The sequence below is a fragment of the Moschus berezovskii genome, chromosome 5 (assembly GCF_049115385.1).
Source record: "Moschus berezovskii isolate FMDL1 chromosome 5, NW_MosBer_1.0, whole genome shotgun sequence".
Lineage (NCBI taxonomy): Eukaryota > Metazoa > Chordata > Mammalia > Artiodactyla > Moschidae > Moschus > Moschus berezovskii.
The window spans coordinates 51,745,727-51,763,067 of record NC_142464.1 but is presented as its reverse complement, the minus strand read 5'-3'; the positions used below and the strand labels follow the sequence as shown (position 1 = coordinate 51,763,067).

Sequence of the window (17,341 nt, the reverse complement as noted above, 5' to 3'; positions counted from 1 at the left end):
CTCTGCTTGGCACACAGCAAATATTCACCAGATGTTAGCTATCATTTTCTTATTGCAATTATTTTTACTCTGTCTCAAAGAAGTATGAACTATGAATGTTAGAGGTAGAATGTTCTCTAGAAATAGAAAATACCCTGTTCTTTGAAAGCTGAAGAAGAAGAAGAGGGGGGGGCAGAAAGCAGCCCCGTACTTCATTTCCCATCCTTCAAACTTGTTTATTACAGTAGTAAGTTGCCATGGAAACTTTTGGGATTAAGATGGTATTATTGAGTTAAGCATTCAATAAACACCTCAGGAAAGAAAAGCTAAGACATGTATGCACACCATAAGTAGTTTTCAAATGAAAGGGTTATTTGGGGGCAAAGAGGGGATGGCAGTTACTGACTTGCTTGTCTCATGGAGTTTCCCGAGAGAATGATGATCAAGAGTTGAAACTGTGATCATCACCCTGCTTTTGCCTCTTTGAGGGCCATTCCATAAAGTTGTCAGTAGTTACAGCCAGAATTTCAAAATGGGAAGCTGCTCTTTACGTACCAGGGAGTGTGGCTTTCCAAAATAGATTCTGAAGTAGAAAAGAACTCTGAGTGTTTTTTGAGAAGGGCTGACCTCCTTTCATGCCACTTACTGTGAATTAAAGCTGCGAGGGAGAACTAGTTCGGGCATGTGGTCCAGCACTTAGAGCCGCCGCTGCCAGGGAACAAGATTTGTGTTTCTAAGGAGATACAACAAAAAGGAGAATGCTTCAAGAGCCAGCGGCTGTCAGAGTGTAAAAGTATCTATGTTCTGAAAGGGAAACAGAAGTTGAATTAAGTAATTTTATACAGAAGTTACAGGGTGCCCTTCTGCTAATAATTCGTAAATGCAAAAGCAAATAGTTGTGGTCACAAAGGGCTTAGTACATCTCAGCTGATTTGAGTTCTCAGACTCGAACTGGATGTGATTGGTATTGACCTGCTCTGTGCATGTGATTTTCAGATGGTCTGACTCTTGTCTGTCATTTTGTTGGGTTGTATTAGTAACAGAGGGTGACATATTCCAGCAGAGGTTTAGGCAGCCAGTTGACAATGAGAGGCGGAAAACTCTCATTCTACCAACCAGAATAGCAAAACAGAATCCTCTACCAGTGTCTTGAATGCCAGTGTCAGCCCATTTGCAAATGTTTAATCAGTGATTAGCATGGAAGGATGCCCTGGATGGGTTCCTTGGATAAAGTATCATCACAGGACAGAAATCACAGGGAGAGTGCAGCAAGGAAAAATTACAGTACAGCTATATTTACTTTGTGCCGCTGCAGTGGGGTTTTATTTTCCACAGTTGGAAAGGGAACCACCTGTCTGAACTGCTGATGTCAGAGAGCTCCCTCGAGACACAGTGCTGTTGGAAAGCACATGATACTGTATGTATTTGCTCTTACGTCCATATCAGGCTAAGATTGGGTTTCAAATCTGTGCCCTATTGTGGAATTCATTGAGCAGTGACTCCCAGGTGCCCTCCCACGTCACCATGCCCTTGTGAATTAAAAACTCGCGTGTGTGAGCCCCCATCGTGAGTGTTCCCTCGACCTGCTGTGCAACTATTTACACTGCAGTAAAATGAATGACATGCATCCTGGGGGTTATCATTTATGGACTCGGTTCTAAAAGTGAGTATGGAGAGACATGGTCTCTGCCCCCAGCCTCCTGCTATGTCTTGGTTTTTATTTTCTTTCTAATTATCAGGATTTAAAAATATATATCTTTCTCAGATTTGGAGGTTTCATGTGTGGATTGTTAAAGTGGAAAGAAAAGAGAATAGAATGAGTAGCATTAAAATATATACATTACCATGTGTAAAATGGATTGCTAATGGGGATAGCACAGGGCATTCAGCCTGTTGCTCCGTGATGACCTAGAGGGGTGAGATGGAGGCGGTGGCTGGAGGCTCAAGAGGGAGGGGATATATGTATCCTTATGGCTGATTCACATTATTGTGCAAAAATCAACACAACATTGAAAAGCAATTAAAAAAGAATAGGATGTGCCGATCTTTAAAATTTTTGTTTATTTATTTATTTATTTTTGTGTGTGTGTGTAGCATGTCACTGTGGGGGAATTGTTATGGAATGAATGAATGCCTAATGCCTAATTTGGAAAGGAAAAGGCGGGATAGCATGACCACGCAGCTTCAAGGCACCTATTGAATTATAATAATTATTTTTTAAGATGCTGAAGTGTTGTATAACCACTGCTCCAATCCTTTGTATCTAGGGTAGAATCAAGCCTTTTAAACATAGCTCCTTAAGGCAACATAAAGGCCACTGCATTGCACAACTCCAGGGGGCACCATTCCGTCATCATCCAGGACTCACAGTTGTACCATCCTGCTAACTATATGTCCAATCCCAGAAAATATGATGCTATTAACATTACTCAAACATTTCATAAAAATAGAATTGTTACCAATGATTGCAGAAAGCATGGTATCAGTGAAGTTGTTCATTATTTTAATAGTACCATGCATCTGAATTTGAATATCTTTACCAACTTGCAAATTATATGGTTGTTACACAAAGTAGGTAGAAAACAGAGTTTCTGAGAGTGTAAATTACATTCTTGGGCCACATCAAATCAATGTCCTATTAGGGATCAGAACCAGGGTTCTTAATTCCCAGACTTCCCATGATGCACACCTTCAATTAAATTAATATTTTAAATGATGCTTGGTACTTTTTCTCAAATCTTAGGAATAGAGTAAATAGGATGGGCTAAGACCCCCTGGTTCATCTAATCTTTCCCCTAGTGTAAGATTTTCCTCTGAACCATTAAAAGTGTTATAATATATGATTGATATTAATTAGTTTTCTGTAAAGTACTGCAGTCCTTAACATGAACTGAACTAGAAATAAATATATTACCATGAATTAAGATTTTATTAGTTGCGGAGAAGAATTGGATGAAGGCACCTATGTGAAATCCTAAGTACAGGCATCCAATTGAATTAATGCCAGCACTGCCTTGAGATTAATTTGAGTGCTGAATAAGAAATAGTATACCATAACATAACTGTGTTTACTGAATCATTTTTGGCATCCAAAACTAAAGCTACATTATAAATGCAACAACAGGCTTTTCTCCCTTGGAAGAGAGAAGCGAGTGCATTTTGTAATTCAAGTGAATGTTACCCACTGAAAAATGCCTCTAGTCTCCAGGAAGAGAACAGTCTTCTTCAGGACCTTGCATACTCATCCCTCAGAGTCTGCATACTTGGTTCTGCTCTGGCCTTCTGCAGCCTGGTCAAGTTTTGGAATATGATCAGCTCTATTTTCTCTCCACCCTCCAATCTGGAGCACCTGGTTACACCTCACTTTATAAATTTCCATCTCATTATTATATATATGTTTTGAAAAGGGATGGAAGGTATTGAAAAGATGTACAGGGTTGCCTCAGGGATGTTCCTGATTATGTAAGGAGGGTGGATTATATAGCATTTAATACAGGGCTGTGAGAGAATACGGTAAAGTCTCTAATGGGGATGGAAGTGATGTGTCTAGAGATGAGTCCTGCTAGAGCCCTGCCCTAACACCCCTTTACATTCTGAGAGCCGCTGACTCTCTAGTCACTCATTTTATTTGCATCTATGATATCACTTACTTGAGAGTGAGTGCAAAACTTTAGGCCACCACGGCCATATAGGAAGATTATGGCCATCACATATATACTTTGAAATTTTCTAGTAGCCACATTTACAAAAGGTAAATTTAAATTTAATAACATCTTTTATTTTTCATAATATGTCCAAAATATTGTATCAACGTGTCATCACTATAACTTATTAATATCTTCGATTCAGTTTTTCACATTTAAGACTTTGAAATCTTCTATATATTTGTATTGACAGAACATCTCAGTTTTGACTGGACACATTTCAAATGCTCAGGACCATGGGTGGGTAGTGGCTGTTGCATTGGACAGCACTGTTTTCAATGTATATCCCTACTTGGCAGCATATCCTGACACAGAAAAATTACTTGAAAGAAAAAAAAGTACCTTAAGTATCTAAAATAAAGTATATCCTTTCCATCGCTTTATCGATTTAAAAATTAATTGTATGACTGATCACAAATTCCAGAAGAATGTGAATGCTGAGATGATTTATTTGATGGGCCACTGGTGGCAAAATTGACTTTATATTGAATTGTTTTGCTCCTGTGGCTTAGTTTTCCATTTTTGCCCCCATAGATAGCATCATTTTAAAACATGATTTGCTACTTGGCGGGTCTTCTTGGATTTGCAAACTCATAGTATCTCGTCAGTTTTCAGGCCCCATATGGATGTCTTGCTTCTTAACAGAGAAACTCTTGAAAGACTTTTAGCTCAGATCACTTTTGTGGCCAGCATCATGGAAACAAAAAGTGTTCTCTGCAGTTGCTGCTTCTGATCTCTTTAGAAGTAGACCCAAGTCAGGACTGGTGTGAGGCTGGCTTTCCCTTTCTTCACGTACAGACATTTGGCATCCTAAAAGTGTAGGTGATGATTCTGTGTGCACACCCAGAGAAAGTCGGCTGAGTGTAAGACTTCAAAAGAAAGTCTGCTCTGCTTTGTTTCTAGAATGGTTTTTAGATGAGGAAGCCAGCAAAGAGCAGATCTCTGTATTTACTCTGATGGGGCTTGATGTTCAATGAGTTTTACATATTGGTATGTGAATACCAGGTATCATTACTGAGTACTTATTATATACCAAGCGTTGAGCTCGTATACATCTCATTGGACCCTAACACCAATCATGTAAAGTAGGTATTAATATTTATATTTCCATTTTCAGAGCTAAACATGAGAGATCAGATAACTAAATTCACTTGGGTTCACACAGCAGATGTATGTGTATGCTAAGTCGCTTCAGTCACATCTGACTCTTTGTAAACTCTGTCCATGGGAGTCTCCAGGCAAGAACACTGGAATGGGTTGCCATACCCTCCTCTAGGGGATCTTCCTGACCCAGGGATCGAACCCACATTTTTTATGTCTCCTGCATTGGCAGGCGGGTTCTTTACTACTCTTGCCCCCAGGGAATCAGACAGGCACCCAGTGGCAGATCTGCGTTGACTGACCCCAAAAGTTATGTTCTCAGAGAAGAGGACCAGGTTTTCACACCAAGTCGATGACCCCCTTTAATAGTGCATTTTAAACCAAAGGCAAAGTACGAAAGTTTATGAGTTGTGAGTTTTTTTCGCTTCAGTTAAGAAATGGAGAAGGCAGTGGCACCCCACTCCAACTCTTGCCTGGAAAATCCCATGGGCGGAGGAGCCTGGTAGGCTGCAGTCCATGGGGTCGCTAGGAGTTGGACACGACTGAGCGACTTCACTTTTTCTTTCATGCATTGGAGAAGGAAATGGCAACCATCTCCAGCGTTCTTGCCTGGAGAATCCCAGGAACAGAGGAGCCTGGTGGACTGCTGTCTCTGGGGTCACACAGAGTTGGACACGACTGAAGTGACTTAGCAGCAGCAGCAGTTAAGAAATACATTCAGAGAAGTGAGTTAACCAAAGAGACAATTATGTGATACTGCTTACATGTGGAATCTTAAAAAAATCGTACAAGTGAACTTATTTGCAAAACAGAAATAGAGTCACCAATGTAGAAAACAAACTTATGGTTACCTTTGGGGAAGTGAGGGGGAGGGATAAATTGGGAAATTAAGATTGACATATACACACTACCCTAGATGATCTCTTGCATTGGGGGCAGATTCTTTACCATCTGAGCCACCAGGGACTCATATATAAAATAGATAACTAATAAGGACCTACTGTATAGCACAGAGAACTCTACTCAATACTCTGTAATGATCTATATGGGGATAGAATCTAAAAATAGAGTGGTTAAATATATATGTATAACTAATTCACTTTGCTGTATACCTGAAACTAACACAATATAGTAAACCAACTAGATTCCAATGAAAATTTAAAAAAGAAGTAATTCAGATACTTAATCCTGTCTCATCTTTTGATAGAATGTAAGTTTAGACAGTTGAGATGTCTTTGTCCAAGGTCCACATTGGGTCTCTTGATTCCTACTCCACTTCTGATTGTCTGTGTGGTTTATTGGCTTCTTTAAGGTTAGTTGAACATTCAGAATTTTTTTAACAGGAAGGTAGCAAACTTTAAAATTTGGAGTATGGGAAGATTTCCTTCTCTTCCTTCTCTATGCATTTTAGACTTTTTACTGACTTATACAATGAATACTGAAAAGTACACATATCATAAGTGTTGAGTTCCATGAACTTTCACTAACTGACCATATCCATGGAACCAGAATTGACAGCAAGAAATAAATCATAACTATCTTTCTGGAGGGCTTTCCAGGTAGCTCAGTGGTAAAGAATCAATGCAGAGACACAGGAGACAAGGGTTCCATCCCTGGGTCAAGAAGATCTCCTGGAGAAGGAAATGACAACCTGCTCCAGTGTTCTTTCCTGGGAAATTCCATGAACAGAGGAGCCTGGTGGGCTCTCATCCATGGGGCCGCAAAGAGTTGGACATGACTGAATGACTGAGCAGCCACAAATATTTCTGGAGCCCCTTGCCCACACCATGTCCCAGCTTCTAACCTAAACAAAATCAGTCTCTAACCTGACTTCTGGGTTAATAAATTAGGTATATCTGTTTCTGTACTTATTCATATAATGGCTAGAGTAATCATCAAACATATACTTTTTGAGTGTGTCTGGCTTATTTATCTTCACATTATATTTGCTGGAATTATGCACATTTTCACGTATAGTAGAAGTTTTTTTCATTCTCACTGATGTATTTGGCTATACTTTTGAAGTGTAAGAATCTCAATAACTATAATATTGCCAGTGGAATTAATAAGTTTATTGACCATTAATTACTATTTAAATTGCTTTTTAAAAGAATATTAAGCTTACTTTTATTTGATTCAGTTTAAAACAAAATAAAATAACAAAACTCAATTATGGAGCCTTAGCGGTCACAATGTAAGGTATATCCCAGCAAACCACTCTTGTTCTGTGTTTTTACGCAATATTCAACATAGGGTAATATAATAGGGAAAACAAAGAGGGCACAGTCTGAAAATACTCACAAGAGAGTGCCGAGTTGGAGTTCCCACTAAATAGCTTTGTATGGCTGTGTAAAAGGTTAGGTGTGGCCTATTTTTAGGTACCCTACATGGAAATGGATGTACTAAGATGGATGGTAGAAAGTTATACCTCGGGAGTTGTCAGAGATTTTTGTTTTGAAAAGAGTTAGGAAAAGAATCCTTTCTGATCATCTGCTTGGGGCAAAGTACATCCTCGGCTCTTTAAAGCTTTTGAACTGTTGAAAAGGGGAACTCTTGTAAATTGCCTTTTGGAGGTTTGTTTCACAGACCCAGAAATCAAGCTATCTTATGTTAGTTTCCTTGTTGTTTCTTTTTTTCTGGGTGCAAAAAATAGGAAGTTTAATCTGTCTTGGTGGAGGATACTGCCGGGGTGTCCAGCACTGTACGTGCTGGTGGTTTATCAAGGTTTTTTCCTTACCGAGGTTTATCACTTCCCTGGTTTTCCTCCACTATTACCAGGGCTCCTTCTCCAAATGTTCTGTTAGAGGAATGTAGTACGTCTGAGGCTGTTCATTCAGCACTAAGGGACGATCTCTAAGTGGATGGTATTATTTGGCTCTGAAGCACAGATCTTCCTTCTGCTAAAAAGGGTCATATGTACAGAGTGAAACAGGACAACTGCATAACTCCCAGTGATATAGCAACTATTTATCCTGTGATACATCCTGATTTAATATATTTGCTAATAATGCCAGGATAACATATGTTAGGCATTTGTCCTTCTTTTCTACCTCCACATTCTATAGTAACATCTCAGATGATCTTTATCAAATTAAAAATAGAAAGGAAAGGTAAGGTCTCCTTTTACCGAATACTTTGAGCTTTTTATTTAATGGGCTGAGTGCTCTAGTAATAGGAGGCACGAATGTTACTTTAAGCTCTTATTTCCATGGACCTTATTCCTATTTACAAAACCCTAAATTTCAGATCCATCCACTCTTCTAAATCTTCTCTCTCTGGCTAACATCATTTCTTACCCATTGTAAAACCAAATCACATGTTAGTATGTTAAATTACATCTATATGCAGGCATAAATGAATAGTCACTATCATATCAGCTGTGCGTTTTTCATCGTTACTATGCAAGCAGGGACTTGATCTTCAACGTGACTTGTACCGTTTAATAGAGTTAATGATAAACAAGATGAAAGCTTGCTATTTCTCTGGGGCAATGACCTGGGCTTTGTAAGAGCCTCAGATCTGTAGAAGCTGGTCTTCTTATGGGCAGTATTCATGGAAGTATTATATATTTCCAGTTCTCATCTATTCTTTTCCCGGAATGGTTAGGAAGTTTAAAGATCCATATTTCTATGAGAGTGTGCTTTTACCTTTCCTGCACATTCTCTCTGATTTCTAGTTCCTTTGAACAGTGCAACATTTGCATTCATCCCGTGCAAAGTTTTCCCAAGTCTCCTGTCTCTGTCAGGGCAGAGACATCACTTCATTTGAGAGCTGACAGGGATCTTAGATATACTTGAATCCGACCATCTCTATTGACAGATGAGGAAACTGAGGCTAGAATCATTAAGTGAACTGCCCAAAGCTGAATTGCAGAACCCATGTCCTTCTTACCATCCTTTTCCTTTCTTTCTGGACTAAATCAAGATCCACAGAGTCACCCAACGTATCAAGAAGACTTGAGCCTCACATCATCACTTGAAATCTCATGAATTTGGCCTTGGTTTCAGCCCTGTGAACCATCTTCTCATGAAAATTCTTAATGGTCACAATAATGATCACCCAAGTGTAGGAAGAGTAATTTGCAGGGAAGAGCCATAAAACTGCAAGAACACTAATTTGAAGAGGCTGACAGTACAGCTTTCACTCCTGTGGAAATGGTCAGCCTTCTAGGGGAAAGGGGAGGTCAAGGTCTCATGTGACATTTGGAGAACCCAGAATGAGGTTCCTGCCCAAGAACAGGGCTGCAACGTGACAGCATTTACACAGGTGGCTCCACATTCAGGAACAGATTGTGGTACAGAAATTCACTTGCAAGTTGCTGGTTTGAAACTTGGACTGCATTTTTTGCACCAGTCAATTTCAGTTGTCTCCTATCAAAGCCACATCTCCAGCAGCTCTTCCCTTCATCCTTCTATAACTGCTCCATCTTATTCCCAGATGGTAAAAATCCCTTCTTGAGAAATTTTCTTAATACTTTAGTCACACCATTCTAAAAATATTTACATTTTTTTCCCCTTGGTATGTGCTTCTGAACTCCATTATATGCAAGAAAGGAGAAAAAATATGATGAACAAATATAGATGCTTTTGTATAAATAACTGAAATCTCCTTAACTGTACCAAGGATAATTGCATTTTTTTAATGGGACATTTGTTTCACTTAAATGGTGACATTTCAAGTTGACAAACAAAGTGTAGATGGCCATGGCATCTGGGGTCAGTGATTTAGGTTCACCTTGCAGGCAAGCTAATACCCGAAATCTTTCTTTTCCCCAAAATTCAGAGCTCAGAGGGTTTTTCAGGGTGCCTAAAGTAACTTCTCCCAGCCTTGCATCCTGAGTGGAGTGGCTATTAGACTTGATAGGCAGAAATGGCTTCCTTTTAGATATATGATGAATATTGAGGTTTATAGTGGATATCAGAGGCTGTTTCTATTTGTTACATTCCCTGTATGTTAAGAATGCATAGTTGTAAGTCTGAATCTCTATGTTTCTTTAAAAAATGAATAGTTTTATTCTTGTGAATATAAAAGCTATACATGTTTATCTCAGAAAATTTAAAAATGATAGAAAGACACATATATTCACACATAAAAAATTTAAAAGAACTTATGTCATTGGCCACTATTAACACCTTGTTATATTTTCTCCTTATCCTCTTTGTTCTTCTGTTTTTCTGAGTGTTATTTATATGTAAATTTTTGTGACTATAGTTTCTTCAAATATAATTTTAAACCTTAACGTATTTTGAACATTTTCTTATTATGCTATTAAATATATTTTACTACAGTTTTTAATGATATCGTTGGATATATATACATACTGAATATGTCTGTATGAATATATATGAGTTTATATATATACAGTGTTCAATCATTTATTTTGTCGGGGCATTATTGTTGGACACTTACACTGCTTTCAAATTTTCAATAATATAAATTATGTAGCATTGACTATCTCCACACTAAAAATCTTTGCAACTATCCCTCTATTATTTCCTTAAGATGAAGTTCTAGAAGCAGAATTTTGGGATCTATGGGGTTGCCCATTTTTAACATTTTTGACACATACTGCCTGCTTGTCCCCTAGAAAAATCTCTACTCATTTATAATCCGACCAGTGGTATTTGACATCTATTTTTGATTGAGCTGCTAAATGTAGAGGTCAATCTTAGAAGTGGTCTTCTTGGTTAAGAATATTTCCTCAAAAATCCTGTGTCTAGTTGGGATAGCAATAGAAAGTAAGATTTTATACAAGGCATCACAAAATTTAGCTTAGACCTTAAGCTAATTACTTCCTAAGATGAGAATTTATTTCCTTTCTACATCCTCACATTTTTAGGATATATATTTACTCTGCTAGAGTAAAGTCAAATGCCAAAGCACTGGAAAAATATACAACAGAAATAAAAGCAAAATAACCAAAACCCTTCCAAGTCTGATCTGATGGGATTTAACAAAAAGGAAAAAAAACTTCACTTATTTAATTCTTCCATCTCAAGAATAGTTGAAAATACAATTTACTTTACTACAATCAAAAGAAGTTAAGCTCATTAGGACCCCAGCTCTAGAAATAAGTACCAAAGGGAACTGTTTGACTAACAATTTTTTTTTCAACTTAATAATTGTGTACCCTAATTTTCTCTGGCCCTCAGGAACTTCAGTTTGGGGATAAAATGTTTTTCTTACTAAGTGAGTTATGTTATTGAGGTTCAGTAGGACTTTAACATTTTAAATAATAACATTTAATAAAATAGCATGTTTATATTGTTTAAGTTAAAAAAAATAACAAACAACAAATAACCCTGTTGAACAGTTCTTGTTTAAACAATCAATAACTCACTGCATTATACATGCATTAACCTGAAATAATTAAGATAAATGAAAATGTCTGTAAATGCTCAAATACAGCAGAGTCAAGCATCAGACGAAATCAGATTTTAACCATCCTTTTATTATCTCTTATCTGTGGGCCTAATTAGCATACTTCTTGCCTTATGTTTAATTCAGTCCAACTGACTGCAATTTGAACTAATTCGTAGGTAATTTTTTGTTTTAGTGTGAGAAGTTCCAAGAGCAGGTTTTGGGATCCATGTTAAAATACGGGCTCAATTGCCTAGAGTTGGTCTGCAGAAGATTTCACTGGAGATGAGAGAGAGGTTGCTGAAGTTGTTTATCACCTCTAGGTTTACTGAAAAATAAAATAAATAAATGAATGCTAGGAGGCATTAAAGTTGTCCATTGAGTTTCCTCTATTTGTTGCCTGAATATGCTTAGTTCACAGTGACATCACCATGGTGGTTTTGTGTGAAATAAGACTTCATTTTAGAGCGTTTGTAGACTAGGGGCCTTTATTATACCCTGCCCTCCTACCAGTTTCTGTGCCCTGCACAGCCACAGCTTCGAACACGTCCCAGGGGCTCAGAGCACGTGCTGACACTGATGTGGAGTTTCAGGATCAATGAGCCCCTCCAGGAATTAAAAGCCAGCAATAGAATGCCTGTTAGTAATGATTAACTTTAAAAATATTAGCCATTCTGGGCAGATCCCTTTCCTTTCTAGGCAGGTAGCATTCCCAGGAATGTTGGTTTCCCATTAAATAGACAGTCTCTAGGTTATAAATTTGCCTCAGGGGACTTAGCTGTGCTTTTGATTTGAGAGTGAATGTTAACCTTATGTGTGAAACTTCAGTCTTCCAAGAAGGATTTTTAGAGATCTGTATGCTCTTTTTGACTGTTATCTAAAATTCTGGCTCTGTCTTATTTTTCTCAGTTATAAAATGGGTACACAGATCATCTTTACTGGATAGTTTTGAGGACTAAATTGATTGAAATGTGGTGTCCAAACTGCTGATCTCAATGTCTAGCCCTTTTAAGCTCTGCTGTAGTTTTTCTTCTCCCTTTTTCTTTCTTGAAAATTTTCAGCCTTAAGTTTATTCTTATGTAGTTTATTGTAAACTTAGAAAAACAAATGAACAAAGATATTTATGCTAGTAGCTCTTTACTTCTGAGTTCTCACCTAAACATGTAATAATTAGATCAAAACCAATTGTCTTTGCTGTTGTCTACTTTGGTAATTCAGTTTGATTGTGTTTATTTTTTAGAAATGGCAGTTGTCTGAAATATGGAGGGGAACAAAAGCCTAGAATTTGGGGCAGGAGTGGGGATTGAAACCTAAATGTTATGTATTTAGTTACTTTTTTCCCAAAGAATTGAATTAGTCTCTCGAAGGTTTATTTTCTCTTTTGTTACCAACTTGTCTTGCCTCCACCTATGTTGGAGTCTTGAGAAACGTTAACAGAACTTCTGAGCAGAGAAAATCCATTGGGGTGGAATCCAGACTCTGTGTACATATGGAACATCATGGGCACTCAACAGATGTTAATAAATACCTCCTTCTATTGTTGAGACAAAATGGGGTTGATTTGGGCGTGCATTTAATGTTTAGTGAAAGGACCTTGTACCTAGAAACGGTATATTTTAAGGAGGACTGGAATCTGGATATTGAGGAAAATAGCATTGCTTCTTTCATATCAGATTATTCTCCATTTTTAATGTCTGTCATCCCCCAAATTGTAAGTTCCCTGTGTCCATGACATATGCCATCTTGGCAGCCCTTGCAATACATTGCTGTGGACACAATAGATCCTTGTTGATTGAAACCAAACATTTGAAAATCATGGAGGCAGAATTGATGAAGGAGTAAACAGAGGGCCGCAGGGAGAAAGGAAGGGAAACAGTCAAGGCAGAGGGGGTATCAAATATAGAAACTTCCTGGGAAAGACCAAGGTTGATGAGTGACTGACAATTTTTGTTTCCCTGAGAAAAGAAAAACTGGACATAAGAGAAACTTTAATCTGAAGAGCTAATTAACCAAATTATAAGAACTCTAAAATATCCTTTTCATTAGTTATCATTTTTGAGACAAAAAAAGATAATGGAAGTTATTATAATTTGCCCCAAGGATCTAGGTAAATTTGTATGTGTATACAGTAATAGAAATCTGCGAGAAAAAATCTGGTATGCTGTAGTTTATAAATCAGTGTTTTGACTTCTCACTAACCCTTTTCCTCTCTTCATGATAGTAATAAAGAAAAAAGTATATGTATAATTTTCCATTCTTTGTAAGAGGGAGAACGTGCAGTGAACTGTGTATACACACACATACACACACACACACACATATTCACCTTTGGTTTCAGTGGGTGCTGATTTAATTAAGAAAAAGTGGAACTAGGTGGCAAAAAAGACAAACCAGAAAGCCCTGACAACATAATGTAAACAGCTTCAAATATCAAAAACAATAATACAGAGTATCCCAGTGTAAAGAACTTCTCTAAAAGATGTAAATAAGATTAATATAAATATATGTACACACATACATATATAATGAATGCCTCGCATTCAATGAACATGAATAAAAATATCAGAGAATATCACGACACAGGGATCACCTGATAATAATGAATAAACATCAGCTCTTCTTGGTCAAGTGACCAATATTATTTCACAGTTGACTGTGTTGAGGGCAGAGCCAATGACCTTTGCCCTGCATTTTAATAATTTACTATAGTTTTACATTAAATCAGAATATAATTGTGAAGAAAATTAGTGTTTCTTTGTGGGGAATGCAGAGTAATGCCACTAATTGCATGTATAAAAGCCTTCCTGAGGTTGTATTTTCCTGTTCTTTCTTGATTTAGAAAATTAAAACTACGGTAATTTTCCACTCTTTGTAAGAGGCAAAATGTGCCAGTGAAATGTATTCAGCTAACTTAAAATGTCAATGCTTTTGGCCATCTTTTTATGTCCAGTAATGACAAACTGTCAATTTCATCACATTATTCAGGAATATACTAGCAACTTGTTGCAGATATCAGAGTAAGCAAATTTTTTAAAAGAATTGTGATCTGAAAGAAGAAACAGTCTGATTTTTTTTTTTTTTTTTTGCTTTTTGGGTTGTTTTTTTCTTTCACCTTAATATTTGAGTGACTTTATAGTTAGAGCAAATCACCATTTTTTTCTTGATAAAGGGAAGGACAATAGAGAATTCATTAAGTTAAACTTAGTAGAATAGAAAATTAAACAAATAATGCTTGAGAATTATTTTTAGATACCTGAGGAACTTTTTTTCAGATGAAATATTATCATGTAAAAGTATCGAGCTGATTTTAAAAGTATATGGAGTTTTTTCACAAATATACAACCACGTGTACATCACTCTGGAACTTGGAAGGGTTAAATCGGACCACTATGGGGTTATGGGAAGTGTTTCCCAGAATTGTCTAGTACCTTGAATTTGTTATGGATTCGATCTGTAGTGTTATTCTAAAACAGTTGCACCTGCATTAGCTCTCATTGTCTTAGACTCGAAACTGAAAAATTCAAAAAATGAAAAAGCTCAAGAAGTGAATATTTCTGTTAATAACATGTTGGTATTTTTCCCCGACTCCATGAACATTCTTGATCTCACAGGCAAAATGCACAAGCCAGGGCACTAGGGTTGGAATCCAGTGTTTATTCAAAAAGGCACCCTAAGGCAGTTAGAGAGGAAACGCTACATGTATGGGGGGAAAAAGGCAGCCGGAAACCAAGCTGATCTGGGCAAAAGCTGCAGCAACTGTCTTTACTAACTTATTTTCTGAGAACCATGAGAGAAATGGAAATAATTTGAAGGACCCTGAAAGGATGGTATTTTGTTGCTTGTTTTCCTTATATGGAGCAAAGCAAACTGCAGTAACACTTCTTGGGAGCTGGTATTCCCTGCTGCCACGGGGATGGCCGTTTACTGCATGGAGGAGTTTGTTTATACCTTAAGAAATACTGTCTGTTTTGTTGATTAAATAAGCAAAAAAAAAAAAATCATGCCTCATCCTCTGCTTTCAAACACTCCCCCCAATTAGAAAATATCTCATAAAAATGCATCATGTGATACTATCTTGCTTTAGTCCCAAACCGAGTTCACTTGGATGTCTTCAGATTTGAGTCCTGAGGGAGTACACATTTGAGCTAAGAATGTAGTTACTCTGTCATGAAATAGGGAGCTTTGCCACTTGCTTGTTTTGGAAGGAAAATAAATTAAAAAAAGATTGCAGGGGATTTTAGTTATTATATCGTCAGGGCTCCGTTTAGAGTTGTTGGCATTCAAAGCTGGCTTTAGTCACAGCGTGATGCTCCAAAAGTCCAAGTGTTCCCTTTCTTTCTTTCTTCTTTCCGTTTTTTTTTTTTTTAAGCGTTACTTCACTGAGGCAGAGGGCTGCCTTTGAGTGACGTCACAAGTTTGAGCAGCTAGCAGCACAGGAGAAGGGAGGCTGGGTGAGTGACAGCCCAGCCTACTTTTTAATAGCTTTGTCATGTGACTGGGGACTGTAGTAAGACAGGTGCCTTCAGTTCACTCTCAGTAAGGGGCTGGTTGCCTGCATGAGTGTGTGCTCTGTGTCACTGTGGATTGGAGTTGAAACAGCTTGATTGGCGTCATTCAGGAGCTGGATGGCGTGGGACATGTGCAACCAGGACTCTGTATGGAGTGACATCGAGGTGAGCTGGGGCTGGGCTCGGCACTGCAGCCAGGACCAGAGCTTCCCTCGCGATGCAATTATTCGTGTGAAGGGGGGAAGGGCTTGGGTTTGGGCGAGGAGAGGAGACAGAAAAGTAGCCGGAGCAGGAGCTTTTGGAAGAGAATCTCAATCTTATCTTAACTCCTATAAGTTTGCTATTTTAAGGCGACTCTGAGATACCTTGAACAAATCAAAGCTTAGCTGCTGTCATCAGGATCTGTTGCAGTTAGAAACTCTTTCCACATGCCTTTGGCTCTGTTTCTACTCATATGCAATATTTATGCTCTAAGATATTGATATGAATCAGAAGCTGAAGTCTTTCCAGTGGTGTTTAGTGGCCTGGTTGGAAAAATGCCATTTCTATTTATAATAAGATGAAGATAAAAATATTAAAATGGATGGACTCAAATCTAGTCAGTTTTGACTCTAGTCCGGATTTTTTTTTTTTTTCCTTCTCTCTCTGTTCATCAGACAGAGAACTCAGAAAATCCTAAATAATCCTGCCGGGCTATTTTAGATTGCTTTTCCCACAGAACACAAAACAACAAAAGCTGATTCCTTTAAAACTCCTCTGTGTGTTTGAAAGCTTTGGCCAGCCAAAAGAAAAAAAAAAGACCTGCTTTACAGTGCAAGGTTTTCCATTAGCATCTAGGCAGGGAAGCCAATGGTTAAAACTGTCTGTACCACGGAGAGCTGCCTGAAGCCGGAGAGAGAATAGAGTTTATGCAGGACTGTGTGTGGAGCTGCTCGCTGCTCGTGTAAAAATAGACGGCAATACATCAATTCCACAGTCTCTGCTGGCTACAATTCATACCGGGGGAGAAAAAAAGCAAGCCGGTTTCCTCGTAATCTCTGGAGTCTAGAGTGACTAGCAGGGGGGACGGAGGACGGCGGCATGTTTGCATTCAACACAATGGAATGTTCTCGGAAAGTTTGGCCAACTTGGGAAACAAGTGAAACTTTCTGTGGACTCTGGTGAGATGGACCCGAATTGAATTGCAGGGAGGATCTGAGTGGCTAACAATGAATCTGGCAAAGGGCTGGGAGAGCTTCCTCTGGGAAGCTGGGGGCACGTAGGGTAAGGGGAGGATCAAGGGCTACACGTGATTTGATTAAATAAGATGTCCATGTGGTACGGCGATACACATCTAAAGTGAAAACAATTTGGCCAAGGCCGTCTGCGAACGCATTTTTCTTCTCTAGCGAGGCATGCCCTGGATTCTTAACTCTTCGCTGGGTTTGCAAATGCTGGCTTCCTTTGCCCTCTCCTACCTTGGCAGATGCATTTTTGCAGATTGTAATTGTTCTTATCTTGTAATTTCTTGGTAAGGTGGGAGAAATATGGATAATTCATATATCCTGTAGCTATTATGAGTCAGGGTTCTAAGTGGCTTCAAAGTCCTAATTGTCTTCAAGTAGCTGGGGTATCCTGTGGGTGGTTGTCTGGCTGGCACTGTGGGTCTCAGCTGCTGTAGTTTCATTTTTCCATCATGTATTATTCCTG

General features: G+C 38.3%; 1 protein-coding gene across 3 annotated transcripts in view; it reads left to right on the top strand.

Annotated features, from left to right (window-relative positions):
• Nucleotides 1–1,502: 1,502 nt before the first annotated feature.
• Nucleotides 1,503–17,341, top strand: part of PPARGC1A (PPARG coactivator 1 alpha) — a 125,329-nt gene continuing 109,490 nt past the window's right edge. Inside the window, exon 1 of one of the 3 annotated variants that reach the window (XM_055434013.2) lies at nt 1,503–1,642. In XM_055434013.2, coding sequence (XP_055289988.1) covers nt 1,625–1,642 — 18 coding nt within the window. In that variant the 5' untranslated portion in view covers nt 1,503–1,624. Of the gene's footprint in view, nt 1,643–13,920; nt 15,818–17,341 lie in introns of those variants that run through there. The other 2 variants (XM_088836264.1, XM_055434012.2) reach the window with 2 other exon arrangements.